Source organism: Pan troglodytes, chromosome 10, assembly GCF_028858775.2.
Source record: "Pan troglodytes isolate AG18354 chromosome 10, NHGRI_mPanTro3-v2.0_pri, whole genome shotgun sequence".
NCBI classification, from domain to species: Eukaryota; Metazoa; Chordata; class Mammalia; order Primates; family Hominidae; genus Pan; species Pan troglodytes.
This window is the reverse complement of record NC_072408.2, coordinates 18,088,990-18,109,982: the sequence shown is the minus strand read 5'-3', so window position 1 is coordinate 18,109,982 and position 20,993 is coordinate 18,088,990. Positions and strand designations below refer to the sequence as shown.

At 36.6% G+C, this 20,993-nt stretch overlaps 3 protein-coding genes across 4 annotated transcripts in view; all 3 read left to right on the top strand.

Moving 5' to 3' along the window:
- The window catches only part of LOC739542 (salivary acidic proline-rich phosphoprotein 1/2), a 201,555-nt gene that overhangs the window by 50,915 nt on the left and 129,647 nt on the right, over window positions 1–20,993 (top strand). The window lies entirely within an intron of this gene.
- LOC739490 (taste receptor type 2 member 46) overlaps window positions 1–20,993 on the top strand; it is a 101,925-nt gene that overhangs the window by 69,518 nt on the left and 11,414 nt on the right. The window lies entirely within an intron of this gene.
- TAS2R50 (taste 2 receptor member 50) lies at window positions 9,402–10,301 on the top strand. Its single transcript, NM_001009143.1, is given in 1 exon segment — window positions 9,402–10,301. A coding segment is annotated over 1 exon segment (900 nt).

The window sequence follows — 20,993 nt, the reverse complement described above, 5'->3', positions numbered from 1 at the left end:
GTTCACCTCTGGGGTTCAAGTGATTTCCATGCGTCAGCCTCCTGAGTGGCTGGGACTCCAGGCATGCGCTACCACACGTGGCTAATTTTTTGTATTTTTCTTTTTTTTTTTTTAGTAGAGATGGGGTTTCACCATGTTGGCCAGGCTGGTCTCGAACTCTTGACCTCAAGTGATCCACTGCCTCAGCCTCCCAAAGTGCTGGGATTATAGACGTTCATGATGAATTCTTATTTTATGTTTAGTATAAAGCAAATACAATTATTGTTAGATAACAATGCACAAAATAAAATTCAAGGGTGAAAAATATATCTAGTGTACATTTTTATGTGTATCAAAAGCAATACTGAGGAATATTATATTTAATATAGTATGTTAATAGCTTAGAAAAAAATCATTTCTATAAAAAGGATGAAGAAACATGATCATGAGCTCTTTTCAGTGCTGTTATAAGTTTCCATATGCAATTAGAAAAGTCATCTCTTCCAGTTTTTGAATTAAACAAAAACCTTTTTGAAGTTGAGATCTGATGTTATATATTTTAGTTTTTTGTCTAAGCCACCTCTGAGCTCCTGAATTGTCAATTTCCTCCTTTATCTTCCATCCTTAAAATTCCTCAAAAAGCTCAAATTTTCCTTACTTTAAAAAGAAGCTCAATCTAAAGAGGGTATAGAAACTATGGCATCTATGAAATCTATATATTAATGATAGGAAATGTCTTTAAGATATGTTTTATTATAATCTTGGTGTAAATAATGAAATGAGAGAAAGTGTGTTGACATATTCACTAATAGCAAGTTCTATTACAAGAAGAAAATGTATAACCTAGTTCAACAGCTAAATTCTGTGTGACCGTATTAATTTCTGGTGTTATGCAATTTTAACAATATTATCTAAACCTTAAGATAAATCATCTCCACATCTGATTTGTTTGTTTATCATATATCTTCCCTGGTACAATGTAAATACCATAAAAGTAGAGATCATATAGATCTTGCTTACTGTAGACTCCCAGGACATAAAGATAGCACATAGAATAGGTATTGTAAAATGATACTTTGATGAACAAGTTAATTGGTGAATGAATGAATATGAACTATATTGGGGTGGTGAACCAATGAAAATGTAATACATCACAAAATCTACAGTTGCGTGCATATTTCTGTTCTGGTTTCAAATTGAAGTTACAGGATTATCCAAGAAGAAGAATTTCTCAGAGCAAAAGTTTGGCTATTCCACAATTCTAGGGGAAATATCACTATAATATAGCAGTGATGCAGCTATATCAGATGTGTGACACAAAGACAAAGTGGAAAATAAAAAGATGGCATTTATTACAATACTTTTTACTAAGCATATAAAAGATTTTTGTATAAGTGCACATATCTTTTCTATTGCGAACGATATATTTATATTGTGGTATTCTAGCTGGTTATTATATAAACAAAAATGACATTTCATTTAAAAAATTTAGTTACCAACTATCTTACCAAAATATAATCTTTATTTAGTATTTTTAATATCCTTTCTAAATGACCACTTTAATCACCATATTATAAACTGATGGAAAAATGAATAATAATTATAACACTGAATGAATATCTTATCATCAGGGGTCTAGAAGTAGAGCAAATATCTGATATTAAAGTGATGACATTTATTTGGAAGGAGGTCCACTGCAGAAATGGCTGGGACATGTGGAAATTGAGTCAAGAGAAGATGTGACACTATGTGCTGTAATGTGTGATATGACTCTGCTGACGACCACTTCACAATGATGTGAGAGAGACAGCATGGTGGTTATCAGATGCGTGCACTTGGCTCCCAGGACTTTTTCAGAAGGGCTGCGAGAGGACAACACAGCCAGCATTAGTCCATGGAAGCAACAGAGGACGGAGAATATATCTGCTCAGCTGTCTTCTGTCTTCTATTTCCCACTGGCCAGGGTTTCCCTGAGGCAGAACTACCATCTCTGCTGTTCTGCTTTCCATCATCCAATCCCTTGATGGAGGTTATGAAAGTCAGACCTCATGCCCACAATGTGGTGATCCATTCAAGTCCCAAATGGAAGGGTGATGTGGGTCAGGCAAGGTGCTGACCAGGGGAATAGGAGACAGTCAAGTAAATCTGAGGAAGCACATATTTGTGTCCCATGCAGTCCACTCCTTGTGCCATTCAGATGTGCTCATGCCCTCCAATCATGGCTGACTATGAGCATATAATTTCCACTGTTGCACAGGGTCTTGTGCTTAGAGACGCGCGCGCTTAGAAGGGCTTTATACATGGGTTAGTTTTCTGCACCTGCTGTTTTGTTTTTGAGGCAGAGGGCACTCCTCTGCTAAAGAGGGAATGGTCTTGCACTAATTGGCTAGGGGTTTGCTCTCCCCTCTCCTGTGGGCTTGTGAGAAGCATGCACAGAGTCCTATAATGCCCACTATGCATGCATGCCTCTACCGGGTTTGAATTCTGCTGGATTATCTGTCACAATGAGCACAGCAGCTTGGACTAGAGCCTACATTTGCTAGAGCCATTTTTTGTTCTAGTTCCACTTGAGACCAGTAGCCTTTGGCAACTTCATTAGTGAATCAGAGCAGTATCCTCAAATGTGGAATACGTTGGCTCCCAAATCCCAGTAGGCCCAACAAATATTGTGTCTCATTTTTAGTGACAGGAAATAGATGTATAGAGAGCAACATGCTGTTTACTTTAAAAGGGTGTTTCAGCATGTGGACTAGGAGCACTGGACCCCTAAAATCATCATCTATGTTATAGGTCACTGAATCTTCTTGTTCATCTTTCTTCTTCTGGTATTTAGTTCTGTTCAATGTTATGGTATTTTACTATATTTGAGAAACTCATCACTTCCTGCTTATGGGTAACAGTTAATGCAATATTATTAATATATTGAGTTAGCATGATGTTTTGCAAAATGCCAATTAAACTGAAAACAGAAGTGACATAGCCATGACATAAAACAGTGAAGCAGTGCTTTTGTTCTTACCTCACCAAAACAAATCATTTTGATTTTCTCTCCCAATGGATGTAGATTAAAAAGCATTCACCAAATCAAACGCCTCATACAAAGAACCAGAAACCATGTTTTCTCAGTGAAGGTACCACATCCTAGAGAGCATCTGCAAGTGTGATTTAAGTTTATGCTAATGTGCATTCATCTGATAATCCATCTGGCTTTGGCAGAAGCCAGATAGGTTAACTGAATAGGGATCAAAAATGGACAACCAGCTCCTGGAACTTTTGAGTTTTTTGTCATGTCGGTGACCAATTCTATTCCTTGGACAATGCGGTTATTACGTTTTACTCATTTTCTTGCCAGAAGAGGAGAATTTCTGAGGACTCTTTTTGGTCCTACTTACAGTAATGTCCCTTAATATACAGGTCTGGAAGCAAAGTGAGAGTTCTGCTAGCTGTTGAAACTGTTAATTTCATTTAACATTCTGGAAGAGATAATAAATATAAACCCATTAGATCCACCTTAGGTTGAACATGAGCCAAAGCTTTATGCAGCATCTGACTTTCAAAAACTCATACTCCAGGACTGGTGAGGTGGCTCACACCTGTAATCCAAACAATTTGGGAGGCTGAGGTGGGAGGAGCACTTGAGGCCAGGAGTTCCAGATCCGCCTGGGCAAGATAGCAAGACCCTGTTTGTTAAAGAAAATAAACTGATTGTAGTACTGCGTGCCTGTAGTTCCAACTACCCAGGAAGTTCTGGCAGGAGGATCAGTTTAGCCCAGGAATTTGAGTCTGCAGTAAGCTATGACTGTGCCATTTCACTCCAGCCTGGGCTGCACTCTAGCCTGGGCAACCAAACAAGACTCTGTCTCTAAAAACAAAAAAAACAAACGACCAAAAACAAAGCCTCCCACTCCATTCTGTGAAACAGGGTCTTTTTTAGTACTCAAATATTATTAGTGTTAGTTCAGGCCCCATGTTTAAAATTCTGAGAGTATGGATATATGTCCTTTCCTCTGGGTACTGTTATGGCTACAGGTGAAATGGCTACAGGGGCTTGAGAAAGGGTCAAGTGAATATTTCCTGAATATTTTTGTGGTGAATCTTCAGTGTTGTTTACCGAGGGCATGTAAGCTTTCCTTCAATCATTGAACTCTGCTTCTCTGAACTGGCTCAGTCCAGAGAACTGGCTAAGGGTTTTTGATTTTCAATGTCAAAGGCTGCCCTCAGGAGTCAGCTTTTGCAACTCTTGTCCCCTCTTGGTTTATAATTATTTAGCAAAGTATGAGGCCTCTTCAACTATTGGTCTATCAAACCATTTAAATGAGGCTGTTACTGTCACCACTCCATTAAATCTGACATTTGCAAGATCACCGGTAAGTCTGTGTTGCCAACGGTTAGTTTTCATGTTGCATGCTCTATGAGCAGCACTGAACGTAGTTTATTTGCATTTCAGGATGCTGCCCTCTCCTGATTTTATCCTTGTTCACTGGCACAATTTCTTAGTCTCCTTTGCTAGTTCTTCCTCTTGTCTGTAAACTGAAAATATCAGATTGCCCAAGGTCTAAATTCTTCAATCTCTAATCAATTATGTCTGGGTTTTTTTGGTGATCTCATGCAGTCTCCTTACAGATAATGTAGCCACATGGTTCAATAGAGAGGAATAAGGCTGATTATTCATATATGTTATTTATTTATATACATATAGTTACATATATCAAATTATATAACCCTTTTTTTCAAATGTCAAAGTTACATTTAAAAGTAACAATACTAAAAATCTATGGAGAAGGTCAGAGCATCAATAATGTTTTTACTTGAATTTCTGCTAAATCAGAGTGATGGTGACCAGATAGCTAATTAAGTTTTATTTAAAATAGCCATGTAGATTGATAGGCAGGGGATTATCATTATAGAAAAAAATGATATAAGTAAGGAAATATACAGATAGAATAATGATCGATTAACCCATTTTGACTTATTGTACTTGGTATAGTTAATGTCTCAGTATCTCAGTAATCTGTTTTTATATTTTTCTCTATGATCAATTAATTATGAGTTAATGTTTATGTATGGTATGAAATAATGGTCTACACTCATGTTTTTATCATTCTGTTTTTACTCCCACTTCTTAGGTAAGTTCATCTAGTCATAACCTTAGTTACTTTCTGTGTGCTGTTGATGCCAATATTTAATTCTTCAGCTCAGAAGTCAACCCTGGTCTCTAGAATTCTTTCTCTAAGAAGTCATTTGACATCTTCATTTGGATGTCTAACAAGAACTTGAACTAACATGTCCAAATCAAAATAGTGATCTTCCCTCTAGTCTCCAGAGTTGTTTCTTCTATAGCCTTTCCCTCTTCTGTTAATGACCACTTCAGTCTTTCAGATGCTTAGACCAAAAACACAGAGTTAACATTTTCTCTTTTTCAGAACTCATCTCTAAGGCATCAGCAAATTTTGTTGGTTCTACCCTCTTGTTGGTTCTACCCTCAAAAACGTACAGAATCCAATCCCTTGTCATCACTTTTGCCATATTCATCTAAACTGCTGCCATACCTAGCCAAGATAATTGCCATCAACTCCTAATTATTCTTTCTAGTTCTGCACATCGTTTTCTCCTGATGTACTCTCAAGGTAGCAGCCAAAGAGAGCCTATGAAGATGCAAATTTGATCATGCCATTCTTCAGCTTTAGATTTTTCAGTGGCTTCTCATCTCATTAGAGTAAGGCCAAAATCCTTACAAAGTCCTATAATCATTTGAATGATCCGATTTTGTCTGCCTGTCTGTCCTAAAATGCCTGGCTATCCCATGCTAGCAACACTGGACTTTGTGTAATTTCTTGAATATACCAAGAATTGCCTCAGGGACTTCGTACTTGTGTCCCTTCTTCTCGGAATGCTCTTTCCCAGAAATCAACACTAAACACTATCACTCATCAAACATCACTGAATCATTGAGGCCTCCTTGACTTGATCTTTGTATATGGTGATAAATAGGCATCTAGTTTCATTTTTCTGCAAATGGATATCCAATTTCCCCAGCACCATTTAGTGAAGAGACTGTCCTTTCCCCAGTGTATGCTCTTGGCACCTTTGTCATGAGTTCTCTATAGGTGTGGATTTGTTTCCACATTCTCTATTCCATTTCACTGCTCTATGTGTCTGTTTTTATGCCAGTACCATGCTGTTTTGGTTACTATAGCGCTGTAGTATACTTTGAAGTCAGGTAATGTGATTCCTCCAGTTTTGTTCTTTTTACTCAGGATAACTTTGGCTATTCTGAGACATCCATATATTTTCAGAAGCCATTAAAATTTAAATGAGATAACTAAAACCAATTAAAAACAAATGCCACAGGATATCAAAGACCAATCGAAAATCTGAAAAGTAGGTAGAGGAAAAAGATTATGTAAAAAGAAACAACTGTCTAAATGACAATCTTATTTTCAGCAGACAAAATTGAAGCTAGAATTCAATGGAATCATGTCTTCAGTGTGTTTCAAAACCATAGCGGACTTTAACAAATAGAAATTCAAAAGAATATTTTTTAGATAAAAGGAAAATTACTAAAAATATAAAGCTGAACATGCATGAAGGAATAATAATAGAAGTGGTAAATATGTGCATAAGTCTAAATAAATTTTGACTGTATAAAGTGATGGTGTCTTTTTGGGTTAAGTATTTAATTAATAAGATATATAGAAATAGCTATATATAGTCTGTAAGTAAAGGTATCAAAAAGAAAATTTAGTTAATTTAAATTTGGAATTTTCTATGTCTGTGAAGAGAATTTGAAAGCTATATTTGATGACCCTGTAATTCTCTTTCTATGTATATATCCAAAGGAAATGAATCAAATGATATATGAAAGAATGGTCATACTAGAATTATTCATAACTCTTCGAAAAAGAAACCCCCCAAATATGTATCAACTAAAGATGAATGAATCATTACAACACATTCATACAATGGAATAATATAGAGAAGTGAAAAGAAATGAATCACATAAAGATGCAAGTATGTGAGTAAATTTCAGAAACGTAAAGGTGAGTCCAAGAAGCCATGAACAGTAACATACAGGACTACACCTACATATGGCTTAAAGGTTTAAAGTAGGCAAAACCATATCATAGAGTTTAGGGTTGCATACCTAGTTGTTAATGTATAAAGAAAATCAAGGCCAGGCGCGGTGGCTCACGCCTGTAATCCCAGCACTTTGGGAGGCTGAGGCGGGTGGATCACCTGAGGTCAGGAGTTCAAGACCAGCCTGGCCAACATGGCAAAACCCTGTCTGTACTAAAAATACAAAAAGTTAGCTGGGTGTGGTGGCATGCGCCTGTAGTCCCAGCTACTTGGAAGGCTGAGGGAGGAGAATTGCTTGAACCCGGGAGGTGGAGGTTGCAGTGAGCTGAGATTGCGCCACTGCACTCCTGCCTGGGTGACAGAGCAAGACTCTGTCTCAAAAAAAAAAGAAAATCAAGGAAATGATCATTCTAAATTATGGCTATTGCTCTCCTCAGGGTATGTGAAGAAAGGTGTAGGAGCTTGGAGAATGGCATGGAGGTGGACCTAGGCTATTTGCAATGTGACATGTTTTGCCCTGCTTGATGGTTGCATGAGTGTTTATGACACATTGCTGTGTTTACCATTTTTGTTTTCACCCATTTCTAAGTGTGCATTATAATTGTATTTAAAAATTATTAACTGGAAAAATGCTCCATAAAGAATATTAATTATTCTGCTCATTGTATACCTTGCAAAAAATTCACCATTTATACACATTTTTATACAACTCTTAGAGAGTTGAAGTAGGAAATTTATTTTAGCTGCAACATGTGGATATTTGAGATGATGCTACCTGCAGCACACAAATCCTTTCAAACATTTTTTTATTACCTTTAATTATCTACCTCACATGACAAAACTTTGCCACTCCCCATCTATTTTTCTTTTGGCTCCTGAATTCCTGACAAAACAGGGGCAAATATATTTCCCCACACTCTTGGTGTAGCATAGTACCTACACCAGTTAGGTTTTTCTACTAGAGAAACCCCTCCAAAACTACGTTAGATATTTTTATCTCATATATCTTTGGATTCAGGTTTTCTAAGCTGGGTTTGGTGGATAGCTCTGGTGACTTGAGATGGGCCAAGTTCTGCATCTTGGAGCTAGTTAGACTTTGGCCAATTTAGGATGGATCAAGTGCAGGCAAACTGACTCCATTAGTTTTCATTCTCATTCTGAAAACAGTGTACTAGCCAGGTGATAATCTCATGGTCAATGGAAAAGAGCAAGAAACCCCAATATGGAAGCCATCTCAAACCTCGGTGTGAAATCTACCAATTTTCTGTTCATCAAAGAAAGTCGTGTGAGTGAGCTCCGAGTCCAGGGGACAGATAATCACCCTGCTTATGGTGGGAGGATACTGCAAAATTATGCGTCATAGGGTGTGATACTCAGGAATATTTACAAAATTGTTGAACATTTTAATTAAATAATAAATACTTAAACATTAAATAGACTTGAGAGTAAGTTTACCAAATGCTTAAGCATGAAAGATATGTTTGATGTTTGATACATTTTTTGGGGGGGTCTGAAAACCCTCAGTTTTCACTGGGAAAATAGGACTAATTTCACGTGGATGGCCTCCAGGAGACTTAGTTCCCATTTTGGAAAGTATAAGAAAATAATTCCTTCCATCTCTTACGGGTGTCACAGTCTCTCTCTCTCTCTCTCTCTCTCTCTCTTTCTGTGTTTGTATCTATTTATGAACATGGTAACAATAAATTCACACAAAAGTATTGGTTAGCAGCAACCAGATTTTAAGGTGTTTTGGTCTTCTTAAGGTTCCCAAGAAAACCTTGGATGATTTTGATGTAAAAGTTTGGATTCTGTCTGTTTAAATGTAGCATAAATAGTAAATCCGTTATGGTGGTGATCCTAGTTATGACTAAGGTCTTTTAAAGAACTTAGACATTTACTGTATGAACTATGGACTCGGGCGTAAAATTTCCCTATCTAACAGCTGAAGTTGCTGAACACAAATTACGTATCGGTTAAACAAGGAAAACATTGCAAAATATTGAAAGAGAATATGTCTTTATTTGCATGCTGGTAAATGAAAATTTAGGTTTCACTTCAACTTCATTATGAATAATTCAAGCCCATCACAAGAACAGACATTGAATGAATGAGTTAATTTGAGCTGTTTTGAAAATAAGAATGTTTTCCATAAAGATGACATCAAACTCATCCATTAGCATAAGCTGGTACTTTCTTGTTTGACACTGGTCACAGTATTTAAAAGTAAAAAGAATGTTACTGCACATTCAGAAATCAGATGCACATAAAATTTAAGGTCAGAGTATTAAAGAAATCACAACCAGTGATATTAGGCTTGCATTTTCTTTCTTTTTTTCTGCTCGGATATGATAACTTTTCTGTACATTTTTTTTTCAATTCTAATAATGGTTTTATTTGTTCTCGGAAACTTTGCCAATGGCTTCATAGCACTGGTAAATTTCATTGACTGGGTGAAGAGAAAAAAGATCTCCTCAGCTGACCAAATTCTCACTGCTCTGGCGGTCTCCAGAATTGGTTTGCTCTGGACATTATTATTAAATTGGTATTTAACTGTGTTGAATCCAGCTTTTTATAGTGTAGAATTAAGAATTACTTCTTATAATGCCTGGGTTGTAACCAACCATTTCAGCATGTGGCTTGCTGCTAGCCTCAGCATATTTTATTTGCTCAAGATTGCCAATTTCTCCAACCTTATTTTTCTTCATTTAAAGAGGAGAGTTAGGAGTGTCATTCTGGTGATACTGTTGGGGACTTTGATATTTTTGGTTTGTCATCTTCTTGTGGCAAACATGGATGAGAGTATGTGGGCAGAAGAATATGAAGGAAACATAACTGGGAAGATGAAATTGAGGAATACAGTACATCTTTCGTATTTGACTGTAACTACCCTATGGAGCTTCATACCCTTTACTCTGTCCCTGATATCTTTTCTGATGCTAATCTGTTCTCTGTGTAAACATCTCAAGAAGATGCAGCTCCATGGAGAAGGATCTCAAGATCTCAGCACCAAGGTCCACATAAAAGCTTTGCAAACTCTGATCTCCTTCCTCTTGTTATGTGCCATTTTCTTTCTATTCCTAATCATTTCGGTTTGGAGTCCTAGGAGGCTGCGGAATGACCCAGTTGTCATGGTTAGCAAGGCTGTTGGAAACATATATCTTGCATTCGACTCATTCATCCTAATTTGGAGAACCAAGAAGCTAAAACACACCTTTCTTTTGATTTTGTGTCAGATTAGGTGCTGAGTAAAAGACCTGAAACTCTCAACTCTCTAGATTCACAAGTGGGACATTGTGTGTGTATTCTAGGAGAAAACAAACTGATAGTGTCTGGAACATTTTATACTTTTTACTGTTTTTTCTGTAGTGTATGTTTTTGAGTATTTTCTGAAAGCATACCTAGAAAAGTCTTTTACCTAAAGTTAGTCTAAAAGTGTATCTGTGTGTGTGCATGTGTATATGAAAGACTTAAAAGACATTGACAATAACATAATGTTAATCATATTTTCACAAGATGCCAAATTATAGAAAATACGGTAAGAAGTTTTTCAGAATCATGAACCCATGTATATTTCACATATACATTTCATATTATCATGTTTCACTTGAAAAATGTGTGATCTTTACTTATAATTGTTAAGAAGTGACACATTATCTCAAAACCTTTGCTCTTTTCCACTGATTTTTACCACACATATGTACCACAGTGTGCTTAAACATCGAAATTTTTTGATAGTAAGCACACTCAATTCTAAATCAATAATGAGGTTTCATCTTTGGGGTAGTTTTTATTTCATCATGAATTCTAATTTTATGTTTAGTTTATAGCCAACATAATTATTTTCAGAAAAAGATGCACAGAATAATATTCAAGGATGACAAATATATTTAGAACACATTTTGTATATGTCTACCATAAACAATACTGAGGAATAATAGACTTAATACAAATATGTGAACATTTGAGAAAAAAGTCATTTCTATAATAAGGATGAAGAAAGAAACACCATGATGACTTATGTTGTCATAAGTCTCAACATGCAGTTAGAAAAGTCATTTCTTCCAGTTTTTGAGTTAAAGAAAACCTTTTTTGAAGTTGAGATCTGATATCAAGTATTTCAGGTTTTTTTTTCTAAACCACCTCAGAGTCCCTGAATTGCCAATTATCTCCTCTATCTTCCATACTTGAAATTCTTTTTAAACTTCACATAAAAGAACTTGAGTCTTCCCTACCTTAGAAAAATACTCTATGTAAAAATAGTATAGAAATTATAAAAATCATTTGAATTAAACTTTTGCAAATGTTAAAATGGCATCTATGAAATCTATGTATTAATGATAGAAAACATCTAAAATATATGTTGTATTATAATCTAGTTGCAAATAACACAATGAGACAGTGTGTTGATATATTCAGTAATAGCAAGTTCTATTATAGGAAGAAAATGTATAACATCATTAAACAATTAAATTCTATAAACTATTAATTCTTGGAGTTATGAAATTTTAACAATATTATCTAAACCTTGGGACAAATCATCTCTACATCTGATTTAGTTATTTGTTTGTTTATCATATATCTTTCCTGGTACAATATAAGCACCATAAAAGCAGAGATCATATAGATCTTGCTTACTGTTGACTCCCTGGGCCTAAAAGACAACACATAGAATAGGTATTTAAGAATATTTTGATGAACAAGTAAATTGGTGAATAAAGCAGTAAACTAACTATATGGGAGTGGCAAACCAATGAAAATGAAACTTCATCACAAAATCCAAAGTTGCATAAATTTTTATTTTCTGGTTTCAACTTGAGGTTACAGAATTATCTAAGAAGAAGTATTTCTCAGAGCAGAAGTATGGCCATTATACAATTGTAGGGGAAATACCACTATAAGATAGCCCTGATGAAGCCATATTCGATGTGTGATGGGAAGATAATGTGGAACATCAAAATCAGCTTGTACCTATTGTGATACATTTTAAAAAGCACATCAATAGAAAAGATTTGGGTATCTTTGCATACAATTTTTCAGTTGTGAATGATATATTTGTATTGTGATATTTCCAGCTGGTTAGTATATAAACAAAAATGGCATTTCATTAAAAAAAACTGAGTTAGTTACCAACTACCTTACTAAAACGTGACTTTTATAGAATATTTTAAAACCCTTTCTAAATGAACATTTAAATTGCCATATTAAAAACCCACAGAAAAATGCATAAATAACAATGATAACACTAAATGAGTATCTTAGCCTTGGGTGTCTAGAACTAGAGCCAATGTCTGATGTTAAAGTGATAACATTTATTTGGAAGATAAGTCCAGGGCAGCAATGGCCAGGACATGTGGAAATTGAGGCAAAGCAGATGTGAAACCATGTGTTGTGATGTATGATATGACTCTGCTGATGACCACTTCACAATGAGATGAGAGAGACAGCATGGTGGTCATCAGATGCGTGGACTTGACTCCCACTACTTTTCCAGAAGGGCTGCAAGGGGAAACCACAGCCGGCATTAGTCCACGGAAGAGAAAGAGAAGAGAAAATGTATCTGCTCAGCTGTCTTCTGTCTTCCATTTCCCATTGGCCAGGGTTTCCCTGAGGCAGAACTACCATCTCTGCTGTTCTGCGTTCCATCATCCAGTCCCTTGGTGGTAGTTATGAAAGCCAAACCTCATGCCCCCAGTGTGGTGTTCCATTCAAGTCCCAAATGGAAGGATGATCTGGATCAAGCAAGGTGCTGGCCAAGAAAAGAGAAGACAGTCAAGATAATCTGAGGAAGGATATGTTTGTGGGCAATACTGTCCACTCCTTGTGCAACTCAGATTGGCTCATGCCCTCCAATCATGGCTGGCTTTATAGGCATATGACTTCACAGTTGCACAGGGTCTTGTGCTTAGAAGTGCTTACGCTTAGAGGGGCTTTATGCTTGGATTAATCTTCTGCACTTGCTGTTTTGTTTTTCAGACAGAAGGTACTCCTCTGCTGGAGAAGGAATAGTCTTCCACTAATTCGCTAGGAGTTTGCTCTCCCCACTCCTACGGGCTTGTGAGAGGCATGCACAGAGTCCTATAATGCCCACTATGCATGCCTGTAGCAACTTTGAATTCTGTTACATCATCTGGCACAATGGCCAAGCAACTTGGGCCAGACTCTATATCTGCTATAGAGCCCGTTTTTGTTTCGGGTTTGACTTGAGACAAGTAGCCCTTGCAAACTCCTTTAGTGAGTCAGAGAAATATCCTTAAATGTGGTATATGTTGAATTCAAAACCCCAATAAGCCCCCATAAAACTGTATTTCCCTTTTAGTGATAGGAAATATATATATATAGGGCAACATGCCATTTACTGTAAAAAGGATGTTTTGACAAAAGGACCAGAAGCATTGGACCCCTATAAACTTCATCTATGTTATAGGTCTTTGAATCTGCTGAAGTTTATGTCTCTTCTTCCAGTATTTTACTTCTGTTCAATGTTATAATATTTTACTATACTTAAGGAACTTGCCACTTCCTGCTTATGGGTACCAGTTTATGTAATATTATTAATATATTGAATTAACATGATGTTTTGCAAAATGTCAATTAAACTGAAAGCAGAAGTGACAGCCCTGACAGAAAACAGTGAAGCAGTGTTCTTGTTTTTACCACACCAAAGCAAATTGTTTTGATTTTCCTCCACAATGTGTGTAGATTAAAAAGCATTAGCTAAATCAAAAGCCGCATACAAAGTGCTGGAAACCACATTCTGCTCAGTGAAGATACCACATCCTAGAGCGAATGTGCAAGTGTGACTTAAGTTTATGCTAATGTGCATTCATCCTATAATCCATCTGGTTTTGACAGAGGCCAGTTAGGTTAACTGAATAAAGATATAAAATGGATGACCGCCCCCTGGAACTTTTGAGTTTTTTGTTGTGGCAGCGACCAATTCTGTTTCCTGGAGAATGCAGTTATTATGTTTTATTCATTTTATTGCCAGGAAAGTAGAATTTCAGAAGCCTCCCCTTGGTCCTGCTTACAATAATGTCCCTTGGTATACAGGTCAGGAAGCAATGTAAGAGTCCTGACAGCTGTTGAACCTGTCAACTTCAATTACACTTTCAGGAAGGGGTAACTACGATGAACTCATTAGATCCCCTTTGGGTTGGACATGGGCCAAAGCTCTATGTACCATCTGATCTTCAAAAACTCATACTCCAGTCCTATTGAGGCAGCTCATACCTGTAATCCTAATAATTTAGGAGGCCGAAGTGGGAGGATCACTTTAGGCTGAGAGTTTCAGATCAGCCTTGGCAACATAGTAAGAATCTGTAAAAAAAAAAAAAAAAATTAGTTGTTTGTGGTAGTGTGTGCCTGTAGTTACAGCTACCCAGAAGACTCAGGCAGGAGGATTGCTTTAGCCCAGGAATTCGAGTTTGCAGTGAGCTATGATGGTGTCATTGCACTCCAGCCTGGGCAATCAAGCAAGATCTTATCTCTAAAAAGAAACAAACAAAAACAACAAACAAAAGCCCAAAAAGGGCCTGGTGCGGTGGCTCACGCCTGTAATCCCAGCACTTTGGGTGGCTGAGTGGTTGGATCACTTGAGGTCAGGAGTTCGAGATCAGCCTGGCCAACATGGTGAAACCCCACCTCTACTAAAAATACAAAAATTAGCCAGGTGTGGTGGTGTTGCACCTGTAATCCAAGCCACTTGGGAGGCTGAGGCATGAGAATCACTTGAACCTGGGAGGCAGAGGTTGCAGTGAGCTGAGATCATGCCACTGAACTCCAGCCTGGGTGACAGAGCGAGTCTCCACCTCAAAAAAAAAAAAAAAAAAAAATCCAGAAGTAAAAATTTTCCACCGTATCCCATGGACCACTGTGTCTTTTGGGGTACCCAGATATTAGTGTTAGTTCAGGCTCCAAACTTAAAAGTCTCAGATAATATGGACGTGTGTTCTGTTCTCTGAGGACTGTTTTCTGGGGAATAGCTACAGGTCTTTGAGAAAGCAACATATGATACATCCTGAGTGTTCTTGCAGTGCATTTTTAATGTCCATCATCAAGAGGACTTAAGATTCCCTTCAATCATTGAATTCTGCTTCTCTGAATTGGCTCAGCCCTGAGAACTGGCTGAGGGTTTTCGATTTTCAATGTTAAAGGCTGACCTCAGGAATCAGCTTTTTCAACTCTTTCCCCCTCTTGGTTTATAATTATTTCGCAAAGTATGAAGCCTCTTCAACTATTGGCCTATCAACCCATTTCAATAAGGCTGTTGTCACCACTTCATTGAATCTGACATTTGGAAGATCACCAGGGAGTCTGTGTTGCCAATGGTCGGTCTTCGTGTTGCATGCTCTGTGAGCAGTACTGAATATAGTTTATTTGCATTCCAGGATGCTGCCCTCTCCTGATTTTTTCCTTATTCACTGGGCACCACTTCTCAGTCTCCTTTGCTAGTTCTCTCTTGTCTCTAAATTGAAAATATCACACTGCCCAAGGTCTCAGTTCTTCAACCTTTAATCAATCGGGCTTGTTTTGTTGGTGATCTCATGGAGTCTCCGTACTGATAATGTAGCCAAATGGTTCAATAGAGAGGAATAAGGCTGATTATTCATATGTATTTATATATATTATTTATTTATGTACATCTATTTACATATTTCTCATTATATAAAGCTTTTTTCTTCAAATGTCAGTTACATTTAAAAGTAACATGACCAAAAATCTAGGGAGAATGTGGGAGGATCAATAATGTTTTCACTTGAGTTTCTGCCTATTCAGAGTGATAGTGACTCAGTATCTAATTTAGTTTTATTTAAAATAGCAATGTAAATATTGATAGATTGATAGGCAGGGGATAATCATTATGGACATAATGATCTAAGTAAAGAAATACGTAGATAGAATTATGATTGATTAACCCATTTTTTATTTCTTGCATTTGGTACAGTTAGTGTCTCAGTATCGCAGTAATCATAGTTCTTAAGTTTTTGCTCCATGATCAATGAATTATGAGTTAATTTTTGTGTGTGGTATAAAATAAGGCTCTAAATTTATGTTTTTTCTTTCTCTTTTGGCTCTTACTTTTTAGGTAAGTTCATCTGGTCATGGCCTTACTTTCTGTGTGCTGATGATGTGAACATTTAATCCTTCAGCTCAGAACCCAACCCTGGTCTCCAGAATCCTTTCTCTAATAGCATATTTGACATCTTCATTTGGATGTCTGACAAGAACTTAGAACTAAGTTGTCTAAACCAAATTACTCATCTTTCCTTCCATCCCCAAATCTGTTTCTCCTACAGTCTTTCCTTTTGTTAATGAGCACTTCAGACTTTCAGATATTTAGACAAAAAACATAGAGTCAACGTTTTCTCTCCTTCACATCTCATCTCAGCAAATTTTATAGACTCTGTCTTCAAAAACATACAGAATCCAATCCCTTGTCATCACTTCTGCCATACTCATCTAAATTTCTGCATTTCTTGCCAAGATAATTGCTATCAACTCCTAATAATTTTTTCTAGTTCTGCACATTCCCCAGATGTATTCTCAATGTAGCAGCCAGAGAGAGCCTGCAAAAGTGCAAATTTGATCATGCTGTTCTTCTGCTCCAGATTTTTCAGTGGCTTCTCAACTCATTCAGAGTAAGGCCAAAATCCTTACGAAGTCCTATAATCATTTGAATGATCTGATTTTGTCTGCCTGTCTGTCCTAAAACACCTGGCTCATCCCATGCTAGCAACATTGGCCTTTGTGTCACTTCTTGAATATGCCAAGCATTGCCTCAGGGACTTCATACTTGTGTCCTTTCTTCTTGGAATGCTCTTTCTCAGATATCAACACTAAACACTACCACTCCTCAAATATCACTAAATCACTAAATCAATCCTGCCTTATTTAAAGAGAAATCTCACTTCTGTCTGCAGTTTTTAATTTTTTTTAGATTTTATTTTAGGTTCAGAGGTATATGTGCAGGTTTGTTATATAAGTAAATTGCATGGCATGGGAACTTGATGTATAGATTATTTCATCACTGGGGTGATAAGCAGAGTACCTGATAGGTAACTTTTTGATCCTCACCCCCCTCCTGCCCTCCGTCTTCATGTGGGCCCTGGTGTCTGTAGTTCCCTTCTTTGTGTCCATATGTATTTAATGTTTAGCTCCCACTTGTAAGTGAGAACATGTGGTACTTGCTTTGCTGTTTCTGTTTTACATTCCCACCAGCAGTATAAAAGCATTCCCTTTCATCACAACCTTGACAGAGTCTGTTTTTGTTTGTTTGTTTGTTTGTTTGTTTGTTTTGTAATAGGCATTCTGAGGGGTGTGAGAGGTTATCTCATTGTGGTTTTGATTTGCATTTCTTTAATGATTCATTCATATTGAGCATTTTTTCATATGCTTGTTGGCTGTGTGTATGTCTTCACTTGAAAATTGTCTATGCCTTTTATTCATTTTTAAATGGAGGTGTTTGTTTTTTGCTCGCAAAATCAAGTTCCTTATAGATTCTGAATAGGACTTTGTCAGATGCATAGTTAGCAAAATATTTTCTCCCATTCTGCAGGTTGTCTGTTTACTCTGTTGATAATTTCTTTTCTTGTGCAGAAACTCTTTAGTTTAATTAAGTTTCATTTATCAATTTCTGTTTTTGTTGCAATTGCTTTTGGCATCTTTGTCATGAACTCTTTGCCAGATCCTATGTCCAGAAAGGTATTTCCTAGGTTATTTTTCAGGTGTTATTTTTCTTTTTACAGTTTTAGGTTTTACATTTTAGTATTTAATCCAGCTTGCTTTGATTTTTGTATATGTATTAGGAAAGTATCCAGTTTGAATCTTCTGCATGTGACTAGCCAGTTATCTCAGCATTATTTGTTGAATAGGGGGTCTCTCCCCATTGCTTGTTTTTCTTAACTTTGTTGAAGATCAGATGGCTGTAGGTGGGTGGCATTATTTCTGGGCTCTCTATTCCATTTCCTTGGTCTATGTTCCTGCTTTTGTACCATTGCCATGCTGTTTTGGTTACTGTTGCCTTGCAGTATGGTTCAAAGTTAGGTAATGTGCCTCCAGCTTGTTCTTTTTCCTTGGGATTGCCATGGCTATTTGGGCTCTTTCTTTTTTTTTTTTTTATTCCATATGAACTTTAAAATAGTTTTTTTCTACTTTGGTGAAGAATGTCACTGGTAGTTTGTCAGAAATAGCATTGAATCTGTAAATTGCTTTAGGCAGCATGGGCATTTTAGCAGTATTGATTCTTTCTATCCATGAGGCCGGAATCTTTTTCCACTTGTCTGTGTCATATTTGATTTCTGTGAGCAATGTTTTGTAATACTCTTTGTAGCGATATTTCACCTCCCTGGTCAGCTGTATTCCTGTCTATATTGTATTCCTTTGCTGCTATTGTGAAAGGGATTGCTTTCTTTATTTGTCTCTGTTTGGATGTTGTTGATATATAGGAATGTTACTAATTTTTGTACATTGATTTTTGTATCCTGAGAATTTGCTGAGTTTGTTTGTAAGATCAAGGAGATTTTGGGCAAATACTGTTGGGATTTCTAGGTATAGGATTATATTGTCTACAAACAGGGATAGTTTGACTTCTTCTCTTCCTACTTAGATGACTTTTATTTCTTTCTGTTGCCTGATTGCTTTGGCCAGGACTTCCAGTAATTGATTAAGAGTGGTGAGAGAAGATATCCTTGTCTTTTTCCTATCTTCCAGGGGAATACTTCCAGTTTTGCTCATTCGGTATGATGTGGCTTTGTTTGTCATAGGTGGTGCTTATTATTGTGAAGTATATACCTTCAATTCCTAGTTTGTTGAGAGTTTTTAATATGAAGAGATGTTGAATTTATTGAAAGCCTTTTCTGCATCTATCGAGATGATAATGTGATTTTCGTTAATTAGTTCTGCTTATGTGATGAATCACACTTATTGATCTGCATATGCTGAAACAACCTTGTATGTTAGTGATAAAGCCTACTTGATTATGGTGGATTAGCTTTTTGATGTGCTGCTGGATTCAGTTTGCTAGTATTTTTTGAGTACTTTTTCATCTGTGTTTATTAAGGATATTGGTCTGAAGTTTTCTATTTTTTGTTGTGTCTCTGAAAAGTTTAGTTATTAGGGTGCTGCTGGCTTTATAGAATGAGTTATGGAGGAGTCCCTTTTCCTCAGTTTCTTAGAATAGGTTCTGTATAAATCATACCAGTGCTTTGTTATACATTTGATAGAATTCAGCTGTGAATCTGTCTGGTCCTGGGCTTTTTTTGGTTGGCAGGCTTCTTATTACTGATTCAATTTTGGAACTCATGATCGGTTTATTTAGGGATGCAATTTCTTCTTAGTTCAGTCTTGGAGGTTGTATATGCCCAGGAATTTATGCATTTCTTCTAGGTTTTCTAGCTTGTATGCATAGAGGTGTTGATAGTAGTTTGTGAAGGTTGTTTGCATTTCAGTGGGGTCAGTGGTAATGTCCCCTTTGTCATTTCTGAAAGTGTTCATTTGTATATTCTCTCTTTTTATCATTGTGGCTAGTGTTCTATCTATCTTAATTAAAAAAAAAAAAAAACTCCTCAGCCCACTGATCTTTTGTATGATTTTATGCATTGCAATTTCCTTCACTTCAGCTCTGATGTTGGTTATTCCTTGTCTTCTGTTAGCTTTGGCATTGGTTTGCTCATGGTTGTCTAGGTCTTTTTGTTGGGATGTTAGGTTGTTAATTTGAGATCTTTCTAACTTTTCAATGTGGGCATTTAGTGCTACAAACTTTCCTCTTAACACTGCCTTAGCTGTATCCCAGAAATTCTGGTATGTTGTATCTTTTTTCTCATTAGTTTCAAAGAATTTCTTGGTTTCTGCCTTAATTTCATATGTACCCAAAATTCATTCAGGAGAGGGTTGTTTAATTTCCATGTAATTATATGGTTTTAAGCTATTGTCTTAGTATTTACTTACATTTTTATAGGGCTGTGGTCCAAGAACGTGACTGGTATATTTTTTGTTGTTTTGTATTTGCTAGGAATTGTTTTATGTTAGATTGTGTGGTTCATTTTAGATTACATGCCATGTGCAGATGAGAAGAATGTGTGTTCTGTTCTTTTGGGATGAACTGTTCTGTGGTGGTCTATTAGGTTCATTTGGTCAAGTGTTTAGTTCAGATTCTGAGTACCTTTGTCAGTTTTCTGTCTCGATCATCTGTCTAATGCTGTCTGTGGGGTGTTGAATTCTCCCACTAGTGTTGTGTGTTTATCTAAGTCTTTTCATAGGTCTCTAAGAACTTGCATTATGAATCTGGGTGTTCCTATGTTGGCTGCATATATATTCAGAATAGTTAGGTCTTCTCGTGAATTGAGTCTTTTACTTTACATAATGCCCTTCCTTGTCTTTTTTGATCTTTGTTGATTTGAAGACTTTTTTTATGAAATTAGAATAGTAACTCTGTTTTTTTTTTCTATTTTTTATTTGCTTGGTAGATTTTTCTTCATTCCTTTACTTCGAACCTATGCATATCATTACACGTGAGATGGGTCTCTTAAGGACAGCATACCATTAAGCTATGCTTTTTTATCCAACTTGCCACTCTTTGCTCTTTAACTGGGGCAATTAGCCTTTTTACATTCGAGGTTAGTGTTGATATGTGAAGATTTGATTGTTTCATCATGTTGTTAGCTGGTTATTATGCAGATTGGGTTGTGTGGTTACTTTATAGTGTTACTGGTCTATGTACTTAAGTGTATTTGTGTTGTCAGTAAAGATCTTTTCTTTCCATGTTTAGTACTCCCTTCAGGACCCCTTGTGAGGCACGGCTGGTGGTAATGAAATCCCTTAGCATTTGCTTCTCTGAAAAGATCTTATTTCCCTTTCACTTATGAAGCTTAGTTTGGGTGGATACTAAATTCTTGATTAAAAATTCTTTTTAAAAAACAAAACTGCTGAATGTAAGCCCC